This window comes from Dendrobates tinctorius, unplaced genomic scaffold (genome assembly GCF_039654945.1).
Source record: "Dendrobates tinctorius isolate UK_male_01 unplaced genomic scaffold, ASM3965494v1 ptg000144l, whole genome shotgun sequence".
Lineage (NCBI taxonomy): Eukaryota > Metazoa > Chordata > Amphibia > Anura > Dendrobatidae > Dendrobates > Dendrobates tinctorius.
Genome location: NW_027361811.1, coordinates 9,282,278 through 9,302,676, shown reverse-complemented (window position 1 = coordinate 9,302,676; position 20,399 = coordinate 9,282,278). Strand labels below are relative to the sequence as shown.

General features: G+C 41.1%; 1 protein-coding gene across 5 annotated transcripts in view; it reads left to right on the top strand.

Moving 5' to 3' along the window:
- NTRK2 (neurotrophic receptor tyrosine kinase 2) overlaps window positions 1-20,399 on the top strand; it is a 468,765-nt gene that overhangs the window by 70,558 nt on the left and 377,808 nt on the right. For all 5 annotated transcript variants that reach the window (XM_073546013.1, XM_073546015.1, XM_073546014.1 and 2 more), the window contains 2 exons: window positions 18,895-19,031; window positions 19,117-19,249. In XM_073546013.1, the coding sequence (XP_073402114.1) occupies window positions 18,895-19,031; window positions 19,117-19,249 (270 nt within the window). The remainder of the gene's footprint in view (window positions 1-18,894; window positions 19,032-19,116; window positions 19,250-20,399) is intronic.

The following is a 20,399-nucleotide window of genomic DNA, read 5'->3' as shown; positions in this document are numbered from 1 at the left end:
TTCCAGCACACACGCAAAATCCCTCTTACATACTCTCCACGCTTTATACTTTATTTTTAATTCATTCATCACATCCTCATCTTCTAACAATCTTACATTCAGCTTCCAAACCCCACCCCCATACACACGGTCATCAATCGCACTAAACCCACCCCTTAAACACTCATGATCAGAAAAAGGTACAGCATTTTGTTCAAAATTCATACACAACATATTTTTGGAAAACAACATTTTATCTATCCTTGATGCAATATCACGTCTATCAGCATGGTACGTTGGCGGTGGTGGGATGCCAAATTTCAGAGCAGCAGCATCTAGAAGGGAAAAATCAGAAATAAGATTGGATAACTTTTTACCAGTTATGTCACAATTCCCTTCTGTGACGCAATTAAAGTCTCCAACTAAAACTGTAGGCATTTTGCCCGGAAGAAACAAACTTAATTTTTCCAAAAGAGCCAGACGCTCCTTTTTCCTGTTGTGTCCTGATGGACAGTACACATGAATAATTCTAGCCCGCCACCCCCTATAGCTAACATGTGCAATTATAAATCTACCCACCTCTACTACCGTGTAGCTATCTAAATTAATCTCCCTGTTACCCTTTAATATCCCTACACCATCATTCCTATTAACACATGAGCCAGACCATACATGCTGTCGGTAAAGCCAGTCCTTATCGCTTGGAGAGTCCACAATCCCACATTCCTGGAGACAAAAAGATGTGAGCATTCATCTGTTTAATATAATCTAGGATGATTGCCCTCCTGAATTTGGATCTAATTTGCCTGACATTCAGGGACGCAATGCCCCAACCAGCTTGGGGAGCCATAACATGACTATGTTATTTACTTGACGACAAAAACGCCACTTCTTCAGCCATTTTCTTCTTCCATCTGGAAGTGCAACTCCCTGAATCTGTTTACGTCTTCAGGAATGCCTAAAAAAGCATTGGTGTCAGGAGAGAAGACATTCTGAGGGTAACTATGTTCACTCACTGGACTTAAACCAACTTCAGCGGGGTCTGCCCAATCCTTTCTGGGCTTCTTACTGGAAGTTCCAGGCTCCTCATCCTCAGAGGACCTTGCAAGAGTGAAGTCACCTTGATCTCCACAACTGCCAACTCCTCCTCAGTAGCGAACCAAGATACACTGGGGGTATTGCCAAGAGTACCCTCCAACTCCCCCTCCCCACAGACATTAGACTGATGAGGGAGCTCACATTCAACATCAGCAAGTTCCAAAACTGCCACCTCTGGGCTGGGAGACTCCGTTTGGGGCAGGGCCTCCTCATGTGCATCCATGATTTCAGGTTCCATAATAAGATCCGGGTCTGAAACCTGTGGAATGTCAACAACAGCAGCAGGGGGCGCAGCTGCCCCACCTGAGACCTTAACGTAAGACCTAGGACTGATCCTGGCCTTACAGTCCCGATACTTATGGCCCTCCTCACCACAAGCATTACACATAACAGGATTTGTGCAGTCTTTTCTTTTATGGCCAGAAGCATTGCAATTCCTGCAAGTTGGCATCTCCTTGCAACTATCCTGGGTATGCCCGAAATTTTTACACCTTCTGCAATACATCGGGGCATCTGGAAAGAACAAAAACCCACTATTTTTCCCAATTGAAAAATTAAGAGGGGGGAAATGGATGCCTCCCGGACCTTGGGGATTCATCCCAAATCTCACAAAAAATTTGTACTTCCCAGTCCAGAGCCCTTCTTCATTCAGGACCCTGTGCGAGTACTGAACATAAATGCAATGTCTTTTCAAAAATAAAGTAATGTCCTCCAGGGAAACAAAAGGGTTGTGCATGAAAACTACAAGAGGGATATCCCCCTTAGAGTACACCACAGTAAACATAAGACCTTCCAGCAAAGGATTTGCAACTCCATTTTTCAGGGCGGTCAAGAAATTCTGGCAAGCCGCCATAGAAGATAGCACCAGTACATACCTGCCTTCCCTCCTAAACTCCTGCAGGCATATTATATCAGACTTCCGAATCTTCAGGATGTCATAAAACACCATGTTGACCAAAAATCCCAGAGAAAAATGCAAACGTCTTATCTTCAGCGTTGTCAATCCTGAATCCATTTTTGACAAGGCTATCACCGGTCCCAGAGAATTGAAGTCGGACTCCCATTGTCCACAGCTTCAAGGATCTCCTCTCCGAATCCTCCTGGCTATCTCCCAAAAGCAGCGACCGGCATAAGCCACCGAAGTGGAGATGCCGGAAGGCCAAGAGACAGCACTCAAGGTGTTCAGGAAACTCTGCACCTCGTCAGTGCAAAGTGTGAGATGTGGTTTGGCTGTTAGAGAGGCATCTGACCGATATCCAAGAAGTATCATTTCTTCATGCGGAAAATGACATGCTAAGCATGTCGAGATGAGAAGACTTAATGCCGCAATGCTCCTCTGGGAAATATGCTAATTATGCAAATTGTCTCTTCAAAGAGGAAGAGGACTATAACTCTAGTGCCACCTATTGGAAGTAGCAATCCTAAAAGTCAATGTCGACCCTTTAACGAGCCTTGTTACATGACTTAGGATAAAAGCCAAGACAGACTCTCAATTTGCAGACACTGTGTTTCGGGGTACTGCCCCTCGTCAGTGCAAAGTGTGAGATCTGGTTTGGCTGTGAGAGAGGCGTGTGACCGATATCCAATGGGCGGGGCTTATTCAACTGCTCCCCCCCTCCCTGTCTTGCTCTACACAAGAAGAAATGCATAGAGCAAGACAGGGAGGGGGGAGCAGGTGAATAAGCCCCGGTCATTGGACCGGACCGCGGCAGTTTACATACATCTGAACCGATATAAAAAAGGTATTTATGCATGAAAGGTGCGGGGTCAGGGGGAAGCAAAAGTACTAAGAGAATCCTTATGTGACACACAATTAAATGCTATCATTATATGATATCTCAAAAAAGGGTTGACGGATTACCTTTAAAGGGAACCTGTCACCCCCCAGGCGGTTTTAACTAAAAGAGCCACCTTGTGCAGCACTAATGCTGCATTCTGTCAAGGTGGCTTTTTTTAGTTGGGGTCCCTTCCACCGCTGAAAGAATCGTTTTTATAATTTGTCACTCATACCTCTAGTTTGTCCGGGGGGCAGGTCTTTCCCCCGGACACAGACACCTCACATCTATCAGTCAATTCCTCCTTTCTTCTGGGCGCCTCCTCCTCAGCGTTCAGTTATTTACCCGGCGCCTGCGCTGTAATCTTGCTTCTTGGGCATGCGCAGTTAGCGCTGCCCATCTACTGACATCACATGATGTCTTCCTTCTCGTGCCTGTATGGACGCGTGGCCCGAGATCCCGCCCCGCAGTGTGAATAAATCAGAAGAGACAGCGGAGCGGGATCTCGGGCCGCACATCCATGCAGACGCGAAAAGGAAGACATCATGTGATGTCAGTGGCCGGCAGCGCTAACTGCGCATGCCCAAGAAACAAGATTACAGTGCAGGCGCCGGGCAAATAACTGAACGCTTAGGAGTAGGCGCCCAGAAAAATGGAGGAAATGACTGATGACTGTGATGCGTCTGTGTCCGGGCGAAAGACCTTCCCCCCCGGACAAACTAGAGGTATGATTGACAAATTATAAAAACGATTCTTTCAGCGGTGGAAGGGACCCCAACTAAAAGAGCCACCTTGACAGAATGCAGCATTAGTGCTGCACAAGGTGGCTCTTTTAATTAAAAACACCTGGGGGGGTGACAGGTTCCCTTTAAGAGTTGTTAGATAAAATGCTCAACAATATACATATTTTTACCAATTTTGGAATTGATTATAGATCATGAAGTATTTTCACATATCAAATATTGTCTTCATACCAGCATTTTATACTAGGGTACATTTCTAATTGCAAACTTTTTACCAATGATGTTTCATGTTCAGATTATTATGGCTATGTTGGTGAAATGCTTAAAGGGGTATCCTGGTTTTATAAAAAAGCAAATTCTTTGTATAACAAAAAGTTATTCAGCTTTTAATTATACATATGTATACATTTAATTATACATAGTACAGTATGTGCATTGTTCAAGAGTGTTCAGTATCGCGGCTTACATTATTTGAAAAGGCTCTTTTAGGCTGTGTGCCCATGTTGCATTTTTTTAAGCGTTTCACAGCGTTTGTGCCAGCTCAGACGCTGCAGAAACGCTTAAAAGATGCTTCAAATTAATTTGCATGCATTTTTGGCTTTTTGTGCCAATGCATGCGTTTTTAACCGCTCAGGAATCGCTTAGCGGCTAAAAACGCAGCATGCTCATTAATTTCTGCATTGCTGAGCGTTTTTAGCCTTCCCCAGTGTTCCCAGAAAATGCGCGTCAAAAACGCGCGGCTTTTTTGCACAAAACGCGCAAGAATCGCGCGGAAAAAATACGTGCATTTTCTGGGAAAGTGATCCGTTTCCTGAGCGTTTAAAAACACTAGCGTGGGCACATAGCCTTACTGTTTATTTGCAATAATATAGAGGAAATAGTAGGAGAATAGGGGTGGTAGTCTGCGCTGCCGATGTTGGACTCATAAGCAGAGATCTTTAAAACTATGAGTACATTATATAGGAAGGATAGTGGAAAATTGTATTTCCCTTTATTAAAATAAAAATAATCTTTAACAGAACTTTATAAAAGTGGAAATGTATTCGTAAAGTATTATGGCACATTACTGTCATAAATACTAAAGCTGGATATTAGGTTTACAATCTCTGGTACGAAATATAGTACTTCATGGAGGGTACTGTATGTGTGGTTCTTATACTAAGCGGTTGCATGATGATATAGTATGATTTATAAGCCGCCCAATTACAATAATCAAGGCTATATCTGTGTTATGTATACTCTCAAACCACATTCTCACTATTACCCCAAGCACCCACTCTTTCATTTTATTTTGACAGAACTGTTATTTATGGTAAATTCATTTATTAGTCCACATGTGATATGGACTGACCTAATCCTACACGCTTTGCGGAGTAATTCCTTCCGCCAAGAGCTGACATCCCATAAAGTTGTGAGTTTAAAGTCTGGCCGGAGTCCAGTCACTGGAAGAGGATATGATAGATTTTTATCTTGCAGGTGAACAAATAAAAGAGGACAGTGTGAAATTCTCCATCCAGGGAGTTCTAAGGATTTTATGAGATTCACAGGATAAGAATGAAAAGGAAACCTTAGTAAAGAAATTAAGGTTTATGGTTTCTGTGTAAATTCAATTTTAATTTATTAAGTCAAAATTTGTATTATGATAGATGAAGATTAGAACAAGTAAAACACATAACAAAGGAAAGTGCATTAAAGAGGTCTTGAGATAAGACGTGACTTAAAGTCCTTGATTTTGTCTTGGGTTTTAATAAGAATAATCTAGTACATTTTAACTATGCTGTGTAGGGAAAGTGACATCATAAAATGAACTATTGTTTATATCAGATTTCTATGTTAAATATATTTTTTACTATAAGGTTGTTTTTTAACAATTTCATATATTTACATGTCAATATCTACAGTATGTTTAAAAAAAATGAAAAGTTTTAATATTTCCACTGGCCACTAGACCTAATGTTCATTTTTCAGAAATCTTCCAATATTCCGACTGGCCAATAGGCCCAACATTAGACTCATACTTCCTATTTTTTTCAGCAGCCACATGGGCTGCATAGCCAGCAATAGACTTTCTCAGTCCTTATTGACTTGTTTACCAGTAGTTTCTAATCATGCTACGTTCTGAAGGCCAAAGGTGTTAGGAGTCAGATTTCGGCCATTGCTAGGCAGGAATCTAGATCCTCACATGCTGCAGTCTCCTGCTCTTTGTCTAATGCAAAGGAGATTGCAGAGGAGATTGCTTTACAGCAACTCTCTCCGGAGGCTTAGTCCTTCGTCCCTTCTCCTGAGCATGCTCATGGGCCAATCGCCCATTGGAGCTCAGGAGTCAGGTGCTCAGGTCCTGCTCCAGATTCCATTGGCTCAGCTCAGAGATCTGGAAGCCTTTGGAAGGTTCCGTTTGCTATAAAAAGCGCGCATGGCTGTTCCGCCACGCGCTAGTATTGTCATACTTGCTGCAGTGTGTATGTTGATGGATGCATGTTCTGGTGAATGACTCATTTGAAACCCCATTCCTTTAATACTACGAATGTGTGAGGGATTGAGTTAGAGCCAGTACCAGCGCCAGCGCGCCATTACTCCAGGCACACTTGCTAGCGTCTGACATCGCGCCTGCGTTTTCCAGCGGTGTCACCTTGCGGCATTATCCACGCCGCGCTGCAGTAGCAGCTTAATGGTTGCATTTGCGGTTGCAACGCTAAATACACTACTAACTAGGGTAAGTCTAGATGGACGTAGTCCCGCCATTTGGGGCTACTCCTGTGACTGCAATACCGTGTTAGTTACTCTGAGTACCTGTGACGCTAACAGGCTCAGAGTTATTGTGTTTATGCTTTGTGTTATAGCTCAGTGATTTAACAGAGCTTTCCCTGTGCACCTGGGTGACGTCAACCCCCGTGCACACTACCGCCATAGTGCTCTGTCCTCATCTAGCTGCGGTTTCTCAATCTACTGCACGGTGGACCCCGAGTGGCGAAGGCACTTTATTTATATTTTTTATTTAGTGCCTTCCACCACTCCTAACAAAAGGTCAGTGTGAATGGAAGGGGAGGAGGTGAGCGGGAACATCACCTATTGTGATGGATTCATTCTGTGATACCTACAGTATGAAGAGGTCTTACCTATCATTGTAATACTGTCTGTGATGATAATGAGTCTACTGAGAGTCTTCTATACAATAGGAAGTATGGGTCTAATATTAGGTATAGAGGCCAGTGTAAAAACTGCAAGATTCTAGGTTTTTTTTTACATATAGATGTATATGGAAAGTTGCAAAAAAAATCTTATATAAAAATGCAAACTAAATAAATGAAACAAAAAACACACTGTTTTATTGCCCATTGGTCACTACAGTTTAACATTCCAGAATAGACAATATTTATGTACAGCTGATGAATTAAGTATTGAACATGTCACCAATTTTCTAAGTAATATATTTCTAAAGGTGCTATTGACTTGAAATTCTCACAGATGTTGGTAGCATCCCATCCAATCCGTACACGCAAACAAATCAGGCCATAGCTATTCATAAATTAAGTTCTGTGTAATAATAAGAAATGACACAGGGAAAAAGTATTGAACACACTTAAATGCAATTAAATTACACTCAATGTAATTAATACTTTATACAAAAGCCTATGTTGGTGATGAGAGCTTCAAGTCGCCTCCTGTGTGGAGAAACTAGTTGCATGCATTTCTCAGGTATGATTTTCACCCGTTCTTCTACACAGGTTCTGTGGGCTTCTTCTATGAACTCTGAGCTTTAGTTCCTTCCATAAATGTTCTATTGGATTTAGGATAGGTGATTGGCTGGGACATTCTAGGAACTTTATTTCCTTGGCTGCGTGTTTTTCCTGCACAAGGAAAGACTAGAAGCAATGGGATGAAACTGAATGGGAGGAGACACAGATTAGATATTAGAAAAAACTTTTTGACAGTTAGAGTGATCAATGAGTGGAACAGGCTGCCACGAGAAGTTGTGAGTTCTCCTTCAATGGAAGTTTTCAAACAGAGGCTGGACAGACATCTGACTGGGATGATTTAGCGAATCCTGCTTTGAGCAGGGGGTTGGACCAGATGGCCCAGGAGGTCCCTTCCAACTCTACGATTCTATGATTCTATGATTGTGCTGCTGAAATGTCCACCCTCGTTTCATCTTTATCATCCTGGTAGATGGCAGCAGATTTTTAACAATAATGTCTCAGTACATTTGTCCATTCAGCCTTTATTTAATCATATGAAGTTTGCCAGTACCATATCCTGAAAAACAGCCCCAAACCATGATGTTTCCACCTCCAAAATTCTCTGATATGGTGGTTTAGGTGTGATATGCAGTGCCTTTTGGCCTCCAAACTTGGTGTGTATTATGGTATCCAAAAAGTTATCTTTTGGTCTCATCTGACCAGACTATATTTTCTCAGTATTTCACAGGATTGTCTAAATGCTGTTGCGCAGACTTTAGGGTGTGTGCACACGTAAGCATTTTTTTTGCGTTTTTTAAGCATTTTTACTGGCAAAAACACTTAAAAGAAGCATCCCATTCATTTTAATGAATTCTGCACTTTTTGTGCACATTGATGCATTTTTTTTTACCGCGAAAAAAACGCAGCATGCTCATTAATTTTGATCCGCATTTCTAACTATTTTCTATGAGACTGGGGCTGGTCCAGAAAAATGCATAAAAAAACTCGCTTTTTAATGCAAAAAACGCACAGAAAACGCTCGTTTTCTGGGAAGGACTCCGGTTTTCATGCAGAAATTTTCTGCATAAGTGTGCACATAGCCTTAAATGCACTTGAACATGCTTTTTGTTCAGCAGTGGGGTCTTGTGTGGTGAGCGTGCATACAGGCAATGGAGGTTCAGTGCGTTACTTATAATTTTCTTTGAAACTATTGTACTTGTTGATTCCAGGTATTTCTGTAGCTCTCCACAGGTGGTCATTGGCTCTTGGACAACTCTTTTAATAATTCTCTTCACTCCTCTGTTTTAAATTTCGCGGGGATCACCTGGTCATGGCTGTTTTATGGTGAAATGTTTTTCTTTTTACTTCCAGGTTATGGCCCCAACAGTGTTCACTAGAGCCTTCAGTAGTTTAGAAATTCTTCTGTAACCAATGCAACAATAAGGTTGTGAAGGTCTTGAGACAATTCACTGGTTTTACCCACCTTTGTATAGGTTAGCAGTTGAACCAGCTTATATTATTTTTCACTAAGTGACAAATTTTCTTTTTTTAATTACTGATAGATTTTAGCTGGTGTCATGACTTTACAATGCTTTTTGCACCTCTTTTTCTTCATGTGTTCAATACTTTGTGCAAGTATGGATTGGATGGGTTGTTAAGGACATCTGACAATAGCACCTTTAGAAATACTGTATATTTACTTAGTAAATTGGTCACGTGTTCAATACTTAGTTCACCTGCTGTATTTTACTCATTTACATGGGGAGCACATACAAACTCTTTGCCAATGTTCTCTATAGAGGGTTTTGAACCTTAGGATCCCAGCACTGCAAGGTGATATTGCTAATTACGGAGCATCATGCTGACCATAATTAATTTAATTGTTCCATGTTGAGCTGTTTACCCAAAAATCCAACCAAACTTAAAATATTAAATGCAGAATAGCTTTACTTTTTTGAAATCCATAAATTTTCTTTTCCTTCAAGGGAACCACAGCCTACGGCTCACCCTGCCCCTATGTATTAGCTACCTAATTAGACATATTTTCTATTCTAATGAAAAAAGATTCCCGCACTTCCAAGTGTGAACAGAAGATAAATAATGCTTTATTAGAAGTACAATCTAAAAATTAGTAATGTTTCGGTCTTGAATGTCAGAACCTTCATAAGATGGATTGCTGTCACGTAGAGAGGGGAGTATAGTGCTAACTTAGTAGCGGGTGGCAGCCCCAAATAATCTGCGCTCCCATTACTAACATAGCGCTATACTCTGCTCTCTTTACATGGAAGCAATCTGGCTTATGATGGTCTGACTTTTAAGACTGAAACATTACTATTTTTTAGATTTCATTTCTAATAAAGCATTATTTATCTTGTGCACACACTTGGAACTGCAAGATTCTTTTTTTTTACTTGGATATATGGAGTGGTATCTTATCCGAGCACCCACCCACCCACGCATAGTGACGTATATCTTGTTCCTAGATATTTTCTCTGATGTTTTCTGCTCTATGATCTATACGTAATTGAAGTAAAGCTTTCATAGAGGTGTAATATTCTCCATACACTGAGAGAATTGTGCCTTTTCTGCTTTTCCTAATTTTAGATTAGGCAGCAGACATGGATGGTATGAAATGTGAGGGTTTCTTAGGAATTAAATGTTCCTGGTTGCTATTCATTGCTGCCGATGACTGTTCTGCATTGTATATTGAGACATTCGCCATATTGCACATACGAGAGATTTGTAGGAACACATGTAATAATGATAAAACACTACTAGCAGCTTGACCTGAGAGTGTAACCGTCATCTTTCCCTGTTTTTTTGGTTCCTCCTTGAGATTCTCACCATTTCTTCTCCCCACCCCTGCCACTGCAGACATGAAAAGGCACTGCGCTAGTGAAAATGTAATTCTAGTTCTCACTTGTTTCCATAGCAACAGAATGCAGAAATGAATAAACTAGTCATGTGGTGAAATGATCATTTCCTTCTCTTTCCTGCAAACCATCGAATTCTGTCAGATGTTCTTCTATATCGCAGCTTATAAATTCACCTGAATAGTGTCCCTGCATTACTGCAGTTTTCCTGCGTTGCTAGAGGCTGACTACTGGCCATTTACTGGCATGCTTTCTTCTTTCTTTCATCCATTTTCTGCAGTCTCAATTTTATCAGGTTAAGATGGCTCCTTATAGTATTATTATAAAATCTCACACTGTGTAGTGTATGCATAACAATGTAAATATGGTAACAGCACGCCATAATAATTCATGTTATGGTCAGACATGATACCAGGACTGCAATGGGGGCAAAAAAAATCCTGAATGATTGTAGCCAATTTTACCTCAAGTGGAAAAATGAATCCCCTCCCGACCTCCCACAGGCAACTAAACTGTTTTACTTAATCAAGATAATTTTATATGTCTCTCATATGAATTATAGCCAGTCAATAGACACAGAATTCTATTTTGCCATTCATACACTCACATGGATTTTTCTGAGGAGGATTGGAAAGCCACTTTGACAATTGATTCTGCCATTGTTCTTGTCATTGGTGCGCCATTTAGGTGGCCATTCCAAACATTTCATAGTCTAACTACTCTTACTGTAAGCAATCCCTCCCTATACTGATGATGAATGTAGCACTCACTCAGGTTCTTTACATTTAAGAAAATAGTAATACTCAAGACTTTTACACCCTGTTTTCAACAAACTCTTTTTTATTTGATTAAGAAGAATGGAGAAAAGCATTATATAGGGCTTGTGTGACGTTAAAAGGGTTGTTCAACTTTCGGGCACAAATCTGCAGTCACTCTATTTCTCCAGTGCCAGTGCTAGGAGCGGCAGATGTGTGGCCACTAGTACAGGATTTGCAGACATGCGATCACATGCCTACGAGACATGCACGGCCTTGCTTAGTGCAACTGTATTGAGAGAGGTCGGACATGTCTAGTTGGAATGTGGCCGGAAATATGCAGATCACTTTCTTGTAGTCACACGACGGTCGCAGCACCCTTCCAGAACTGAAGAATTCTCACAGCGCGCAGTGACTCCAGATTTGTACCCTAAGGCCGGACAACCCCTTTAAGCTGCATTTAAGCTGAAATATTGCCGTGAATGAGAATTCTTAAAGACACATATTTCATGATAATCTGACAGTGTAAACAGGCTGCCAATCAAGCGAGGAATGTTCATTGGAAAAGATGATCAAAAGGTCATCTTTCTCCTTGGTGCATGACTCGCATCGCTGAGAACAATGGCAGCCTGTGTGCACCGAGCGATCTATCACGGATCGCTCAGTGTGTATTGTTTACTGCGGTCTACCTGTGCAAACAAGCTATTAAACGACTGACGATCAATAAATACTTACTGTTTGGTGGTCATTAATTCGACGGTGTAAATGGAAATCTGTTTTTCTTACCCATTCAGTGGCTATTACAAGAATGGCTGCTTGGTAGTACCTCATATTAGAGTATAAGTTTATCCTTATAATTTTTGTGGAATATAGAGAATATAAAACCTTTAATTTCAGATCACAGTAGGAAACATGTTCTTCCATTTGCCCAATACCACACCTAATGAGTCAGCAAACATATAACTCCTACAACTCATAGGACGCCAACTAACTAAGGCAAAACTACTTCTCCTACCCCTTTTGATGTCTACTGTATGACTAGTCTGTTATTAATTTAATGGATTAATATAATTGCTCAATAATACAGAATTATAGAAACAGCAGTTATAGTGCATCACAATTATCCATCCTTTCTGCTGATCTGGAAACAATGGCAAGAATTCCACACTTATGCCATATATCCCATGTCTATAGGCATACAATTCTTTTATGATTAGCCTCTTCTAAAACACAATGGAAAGATTTACAGTGGGTATGGAAAGTATTCAGACCCCTTTACATTTTTAACTCTTTGTTTCATTGCAGCCATTTGGTAAATTCAAAAAGTTCATTTTTTTCTCATTAATGTACTCTCTGCACCCTATCTTGACTGAAAAAAAATAGAAATGTAGACATTTTTGCAAATTTATTAAAAAAGAAAAACTGGAATATCGCATGGTCATAAGTATTCAGACCCTCTGCTCAGACACTCATATTTAAGCTCAGAGACAAGTGTGGCAAGGCACACATCTGACCAAGGTTACAAATGAATTTCTGCAGTACTCAAGATTCCTAAGAGCACAGTGGCCTCCATAATCCTTAAGTGAAAGAAATTTTGGGACCACGAGAAGTCTTCCTAGACCTGTCCGTCCAGCCAAACTGAGCTATCATGGGAGAAGAGCCTTGGTGAGAGAGGTAAAGAAGAACCCCAAGATCACTGTGGTGGAGCTCCACAGATGCAGTAGGGAGATGGGAGAAAGTTCCACAAAGTCAACTGTCACTGCAGCCCTCCACGAGTCGGGCCTTTATGGCAGAGTGGCCCGACGGAAGCCTCTCCTCAGTGCAAGACATTTGAAAGCCCACATAGAGTTTGCTAAAAACACATGAAGGACTCCCAGACTATGCGAAATAAAATTCTTTCGTCTGATGAGATGAAGATATAACTTTTTGGTGATAATTCTAAGTGGTATGTGTGGAGAAAACCAGGCACTGCTCATCACCTGCCCAATACAATCCCAACAGTGAAACATGGTGGTAGCAGCATCATGCTATGGTGGTGTTTTTCAGCTACAGGGACAGGACAACTGGTTGCAATTGAAGGAAACATGAATGTGGCAAAGTACAGAGATATCCTGCATGAAAACCTCTTCCAGAGTGCTTTGGACCTCAGACTTGGCCGAAGGTTCACTTTCCAACAAGACAATGATCCTAAACACACAGCTAAAATAACAAAGGAGTGGCTTCAGAAAAACTCTGCGACCATTCTTGGCTGGTCCAGCCAGAGCCCTGACCTAAACCCAATTAAGAATCTCTGGAGAGACCTGGAAATGGCTGTCTACTAACGTTCACCATCCAACCTGACAGAACTGGAGAGGATCTGCAAGGAAGAATGGCAGAGGATCCCCAAATCTAGGTGTGAAAAACTTGATGCATCATTCCCAAGAAGACTGTACTAGATCAAAAGGGTGCAGAGTGTACATTAATGAGACAAAAATGAAACTTTTTGAACTTACCAAATGACTGCAATGAAACAAAGTGAAAAATTTAAAGGGGTCTGAATACTTTCCATACCCACTGTATCAAGATAAATTTACCAATATGCTGGGGTAATATGCACCGAAAACTCTCTTTCTAGAGCTGCACCATATTTATAATGTACTAGATGGAGGCCCGATGCTATTGCATCGGGAGAGCGGTAATGTCACGATGGGGGCAGGCTTTGCAGCGATCAGAATCTCTCCCCCCATGTGCTCACCCACCTATCCACTCTCTCTTTCCCCATGTGCTGACTTCTCCCGTCTGTGCTCTCTTCTTTGACCTGCCTACCCCATGTGCTATTCCCCTTGTCTGCTATCTTCCTGTGCTGTGTTCTCCCCTCATGTCCTGTCCCGTTTGAGCTATCTCCCCCCTGTGTGCTGTCTCTCTCACCCCTCTGTCTGACCGTGTACAGAGCATACCACAGCTCCTGGGCAAGGGAGGAAGCAAAAGACAATACTGACATTACAGCAGGAGATCGCAGAGGATACATTTTGTGAGGTAAAATATTGTTTAAAAACAGTCAGTGAAATATTTCACCTCACAAAATGAATCCTCTGTGATCCCCTGCTGTACTGTCATTATTGTCTTTTGCTTCCTCCCCTGCCCAGGAGATGTGATATGCTCCGTACATGGTTAGACACTGACAATTTTTAAAATGAACTTTCGTTCATGGGAAAACCCCTTTAATGTGACCGGCTTCCTCTGCCTGTAGACACGTCATGCATCTGCCGCCGGGATCAGCCGAATGATTCACTGCGCCTGCGTGGAATACGCGCCGGCACAGTACGATGGTGTTCCGCTGGTGGTACCGCACAAGAATCTGCATGAGTGTGTGATTGTGTGAGTGTGAATATGAGTGATTGAGAATGTGAGTGTGTGAGTGTGAGTGTGAATATGAGTGAGTGAGAATGTGAGTGTGTGAGTGTGATTGTGTGTGTGAGTGTGATTGTGTGTGTGAGTGTGTCAGTGTGACTGTGAGTGTGTGTCACTGTGACTGTGAGTGAATGCAAGTGTGTGTGTGATTGTGTGAGTGGTGCATACAGCGTATAGAGTGTGTGTGTGGTGCGACGGTGTTCCACTCGTGGTACTGCGCAATAGGTTGGTACCAGCAGCAGTTTATATATAAATAGATTTTAGGCACTGTATGCACTTGTGCCTACAATGGGGCATGGACTTGCTGAATATGGGTGTATCTTATAGGAAGGGGCATTTCCTAACAAATGGCAGATTCTGCCAAAATTTTGGCGCTCATTTGTAGGACAAAGTGAGAAAACTAAAAAGTGATGTAAATAGACTAGCCGGGTTTAAAATTAGACAAATTTATTTAATAGCATGTGCCACTATGATAAATAGGGGGCATTTTAAGACCGTCTAGCCTAAGTATGCACTGTCTAAGAGTTATATAGTATTGAGAATATGCCCCATTATGGTTAAACAACAAACACAATTAAAGAATTGGATTAAAGTATTGACCTCCATCTCCATCCACTACACTCTCCTCTCCCCCTGTGTCTGATTCGTAGCTAAGTGTATGCCATGGCTGCCAATGGTTTAATTATGCCTTTGTTTTCTCTAAAGCCTTAAAAAAGAAAACTTTTGCAAGTGGCAGTTGTACTGTTATTTCACTGTTCAGCAATGTATCTCTATTTTGTGCCTGTTACTTGTATGGTAAAACAACAAACTATCTGTAATTTACGCTATAAAGAATCTTATCCATGAATTGAGCGTTCGAGCAAATAATATTTTTTGATCTTATATAAATTGACAGATATAAAAAAATTGTAACAGTCGCATCGGGAATATTAGGTACACGCCCCTGAAAACCGACATGAGGTCCACTAAATAAAATATATAGAAGGCAGGCAGCACTACAAATAAAACATACAAAAAGTGGGGGTACTTTATTGACCCATCTCATACATCTCATAAGTTTTTTTCTGTAGCCAAACCAAAACTTCAAATTTGAGATGGGTCAATACATTTTGTATGCTTTATTTGAAGTGCTACCTGCCTTCTTTATTTAAAAAATAGAGAGAGAAATTAAGGAAAGAAAAAAGGAACGAAGGAAGGAGGGACAGAGGGAGGGAGGAAGGAAGGAAGGAGGGACAGAGAGAGGAGGGAAAGAAGGAGGGAGAGCTGGGGGAGGAAGGAAGGAAGGAGTGCATGTTCATAGCTAGTGAAAGGCTCACAATTTGAAGAGCCAAAACATTACACATAGATGGGTGAAAAAAGACTAGTGCTTCATTATCCCATGTCTGGAGTACTGACAGTTTTTGCTGTATGTTGAAGTGGATATAAAGATAGATAAATAGATATATAAATAAAGATACAAAGAGGCAGCACTCCATTAATAGGTAAGAAGTGTGGACTTTATTAGCCCATGTGGCGAAGTTTAGGTCCTATCACACCACCATTCTCAAGCCTTGAGAAAGGTTTTGTGACAGGACCGAAACGTTGCCACATGGACTAATTAAGTCCACACTTTTTGCGTATTAATGGAGTGCTGCCTCTTCTTATGTTTACATATCTAATGGATTATGAAGCGATTAGTACATGAAGCCTTGCACCATGAGGTTTTTATATTTTTTTTCTTTTTGTGCAGCTTCATTAGATAGATAAATAGATAGATATGTGTTGAGATAGATAGATAGATATGTGATAGATAGAGAGATAGATAGCTAGATAGATCCCACTCTCCTCTAATCTCAGCTGAAGACTTTGCCTCATTTTTCAAACAGAAGATCGATAGCATCAGAGAAACCTTTGGACTACAGCCCCCACAGCCCTTCCTCATAACTACTCAGCCATCCTCCACCAAAATCATCTTCTCCACCATTAGAAAGATCAACTTTCCTCTTTACTTTCCAAATCACATCTCACCACCTCTGAACTTGACCCAATTCTGTCCCACCTTGTCCCAAACCTCACCACATCCTTCATCCAAACCCTAACCCATCTCTGCAACCTGTCACTAATAACTGGTGACTTCCCCTATGCTTCAAATATGCCCCCATTACACCCATCCTCAAAAAGTCCTCCCTTGATCCATTCTCTTTGCCTTGCTATTGCCCCATATCACTTCTCCCTTATGCCTCAAAACTACTGGAACAACAAGTCCATTTTGATCTATCCTTCCACCTTTCCCCCCACTCCCTTTTCGACCACTTACAATCTCGCTTCCGACCTCACCATTCCACTAAAACTGCCCTGACTAAAGTCACCAATGACCTACTAACTGTCAAATCCAAGCCACACTACTCTGTCTTCCTCCTCCTGGACATGTCATCTGCTTTCGACACAGTGGGCCATCCCTCTTACTACAGATTCTCTCATCTCCTGGCATCATACGCTTGGCCCTTTCTTGGATCTCATCATACTTAACAAACCAGACATTCAGCATCTCCCACTCACACACCACCACCTCTTCATCTCGTCCCCTATCTTTTGGTGTCCCCCAAGGTTCAGTTCTAAGACCCCTGCTTTTCATATACATCTACACCTTGGACCTGGGACAGCTCATAGAGTCCCACAGCTTTTGGTATGACCTCTATGCTGATGACACACAGATCTACCTCTCTGGACCTAATCTCTTTATTAACCAGAACCCGACAATGTCTGTCTGCTATTTCATCTTTCTTCTCTTCTAGATTTGTAAAACTTAACATAGATAAAACAGGATTTATAATCTTTCCACCGTCTCCCTCAACCCCCCCCAACAGACCTATCCATTAAAGTCAATGACTGTCCACTCTCCCCAGTCCTGCAAGCTCCCTGCCTCAGGGTAACTATTGACTTTGATCTCTCCTTCAAACCACATATCCAAGCTCTTTCCACTTCCTGCCAACTCCAACTCAAAAATATCTACAGGCTCTGCACATTCCTCAACCAAGAATCTGCAAAATCACTAGTACATGTCCCCATCATCTCCCGCCTTGACTACTGCAACCTCCTGCTTTGTGGCCTCCCCTCTAACACTCTTGCACCCCTCCAATCTATCATGTATTCTGCTGCCTGACTAACACACCTATCCCCCTGCTATTCCCTGACCTCTCTTCTCTGTCAATCCATTCACTTGCTCCCTATTTCCCAGAAACTCCAATTCAAAACCATAACCAAGGCATTCAAAGCCATCCAAAACCTGTCTCCTCCATACATCTGTGACCTAGTCTCCTGCTACTTACTTGCACGCTACCTCCAATCCTCAGATCTACTTCTCTACTCCCTTCTTTTCCTCTCTTCCCACAATTGCATACATTTCTGCTGTCCATCCCCCCTACTCTGGAACTCTCTACCAAAACATATCAGACTTTTGCCTACAGTGGAAACCTTCAAAAGCAACCTGCAAACCTACCTCCTCCTACAAGTCTATGACCTGCATTAACCCTTGTTCCAACAAACCGCTGCACAATCAGCTTTGCCCTCACCTATTGTATCCTCACCCATCCCCTGTAGACTGTGAGCCCTCATAAGGAGGGTCCTCTCTCCTCCTGTACCAGTCAGTGACTCGTTTTGTTTTTTGTTCAAGATTATTGTACCTCTTTTTCTGTTATGTATACCCGTTTTCACATGTAACGTGCCATTAAATAAATGATGCTATAATAGTAAATAATAATAATCGATAGACGTGATAGATATGAGATAGATAGATAGATAGATAGATAGATATGAGAGCTAGATAGATAGATAGATAATTTCGGTTTTGAACTATCCTAGTGAAAAAGACTTACGCCAATGTAAAAATTTGTACCCCATGGTGCAGTGCTAATGCATTATAGCATGACAGATGACTTGTAGCATGCCTAACCTCAGAACATAGTCATCTTTTCTGTTTTACATGCTGGAAAAGAGAAACCAAATTATGGGAAATGATTTGTTCCTCTCTGCTGTTAATGATTCCCAATTCATTTTATGGGCCCAATTAAACAGAGAGTGATAATTCAGGAAGAAATTGCTGTCTGCATTATTGAGTCTAAGTGTAATGTAATAATACACTTAGGAAGACACATGATTTAAAGATATAACAAAAAATGCAATGCTGTAAATGATATTTAATTGATACCTTCTTACGCAGCTGAATAGGTCTGGATTTTAGATAATGCAGATATCCTCTCCCATAGGATGTGTCTTATGCTCGGCAACACTAAAGATATATTTTTTACTTTAAAGTAATCCATCTTTGTTAGCGTGAAACCTGTGAACCTAAATTCATTATACAAAAAAAAAAGTGCAATTTTCTTTTTACTGTTCGTCTTCTTTAAAGGGAATGTCCGCTAGTGGACAACTTCTGCTTCATCTCTTCAGGGCCCCATAGAGACTAATAACAATTTGTGATCATCTCCCATAGTGGCACTGTTCGTGTTCCCGGGAGGTCACGTGACATTGTTCTGTCACTTATAATATGTTGGATTGTAAGTTTTTGCTATTGATAATCATTAGTCTTGATTCTGAACTCACAGTCCTGTCTTTGTGTTCCACAGCTGTGCCTAAAGCTAATACGAGCACTCAAGAACTGACGGTCCTGGAAGGAAACAGTTCCATAGTGTACTGTGAGGCTACCGGACTACCGGATCCCAATGTTTCCTGGGATATATCACAAATTAAGTCTAACACTTTGGTAAGCGCCAGCTAAGTGTAGGCTTGTTAATTCTATCAAACTGAGAAAAAATATGTCATTATTATTCTTCTTGTTTCTTCTTCAGATAGAGACTGTAAAGCATGGCGCTTACCTCACATTGAAGAATGTGACATCGGAGGACAACACAAAAACTCTTGCTTGTATAGCTGAGAATGGTGTGGGTGAAGAGCAAGCATTTGTGGAGCTCAATGTACATTGTAAGTAAGGATTTGTTAGAGACTTCACTTTCATTTAAAGGAATCTGTCATCAGGTTTTTGCTGAGCTGCTTGCTGTCATTTTGATAAAACCTCTGTTATATCTGCTGAATTCTGAGCTCTGTATAACCCTGCCCATACCACTGATTGGCAGCATTGTGCCCATGTATAGTATACACAGAAAGCTGCCAATCAGGAGTAGGGGCGGGGTAATACAGAGCTCATGAATATGGAGGACTACTTGGCACAAGGTTTTCTAGTCCTCTAATGATTATCTTTTGATGAAAAAACAGTGATTTTATCAAAACTGCAACAAGCATCCCAATAAGTGATGCATCGCTGGAATCAGTGTCTTTATCCGTATATCATGCTGCTCATCATATAGGTGGCAAAAACCTGGTGACAGATTCCCTTTAGTGTTTGCATGTGAAATAGAGATATATATCTTTCTACGGATGACATTTTATCTTCTGAGGAACATATTTATCGAAACGCGCGTTAAAGGGGACCCTGGGTGATTCTTTCATTCTGGTAAATATGTTACTGCTTTAATTCTCTAGCCATGAAGTGTATTTCCCTTACTTGATCCTCTCTATACCCACATCATTTATTTTTTAGGAAGGATTTTTTCCTTCTGAGGAGATGTGCTATGGGGAAACCAGCAATGTCTGGATTTCATCTATTTCATTGTGCATAATGTCGCTGCAGGCTTCATTTAACATGCTATTAGGCTCTAATATGTGAGATTATATCATTAATATTATCTTTTTCTACTTGCTGCACCAGCACTTTAAGAATTGTTTTATATTCCCTCATGTGCTACATTATTGTACCAGTCATTTTATAGTTCTTATGTTTGTCACCCAGTGTCATGCTATTTTCCACTTTCTCTATGGTTTGCTGTTTCTTTTTATTCTTTGTGTTATTTAATAAAATTTGAATATTTTATATAATATCCTTGGAGGACCTTTTTCTCTATAGTGTTTAAACTTGGTTTCACGGTCCTCCGTGTTATAACCTTTCTCTCGTCTTTGAATGTATGGGTATAAGCAGGTATAAGCATTACACAACATACGAGAGGTTCTGATGGGCTTCCCTCTGCACTACTTATGCATTTTACATTCCTTTCCCAAAACTTTTATGGCCCATGAC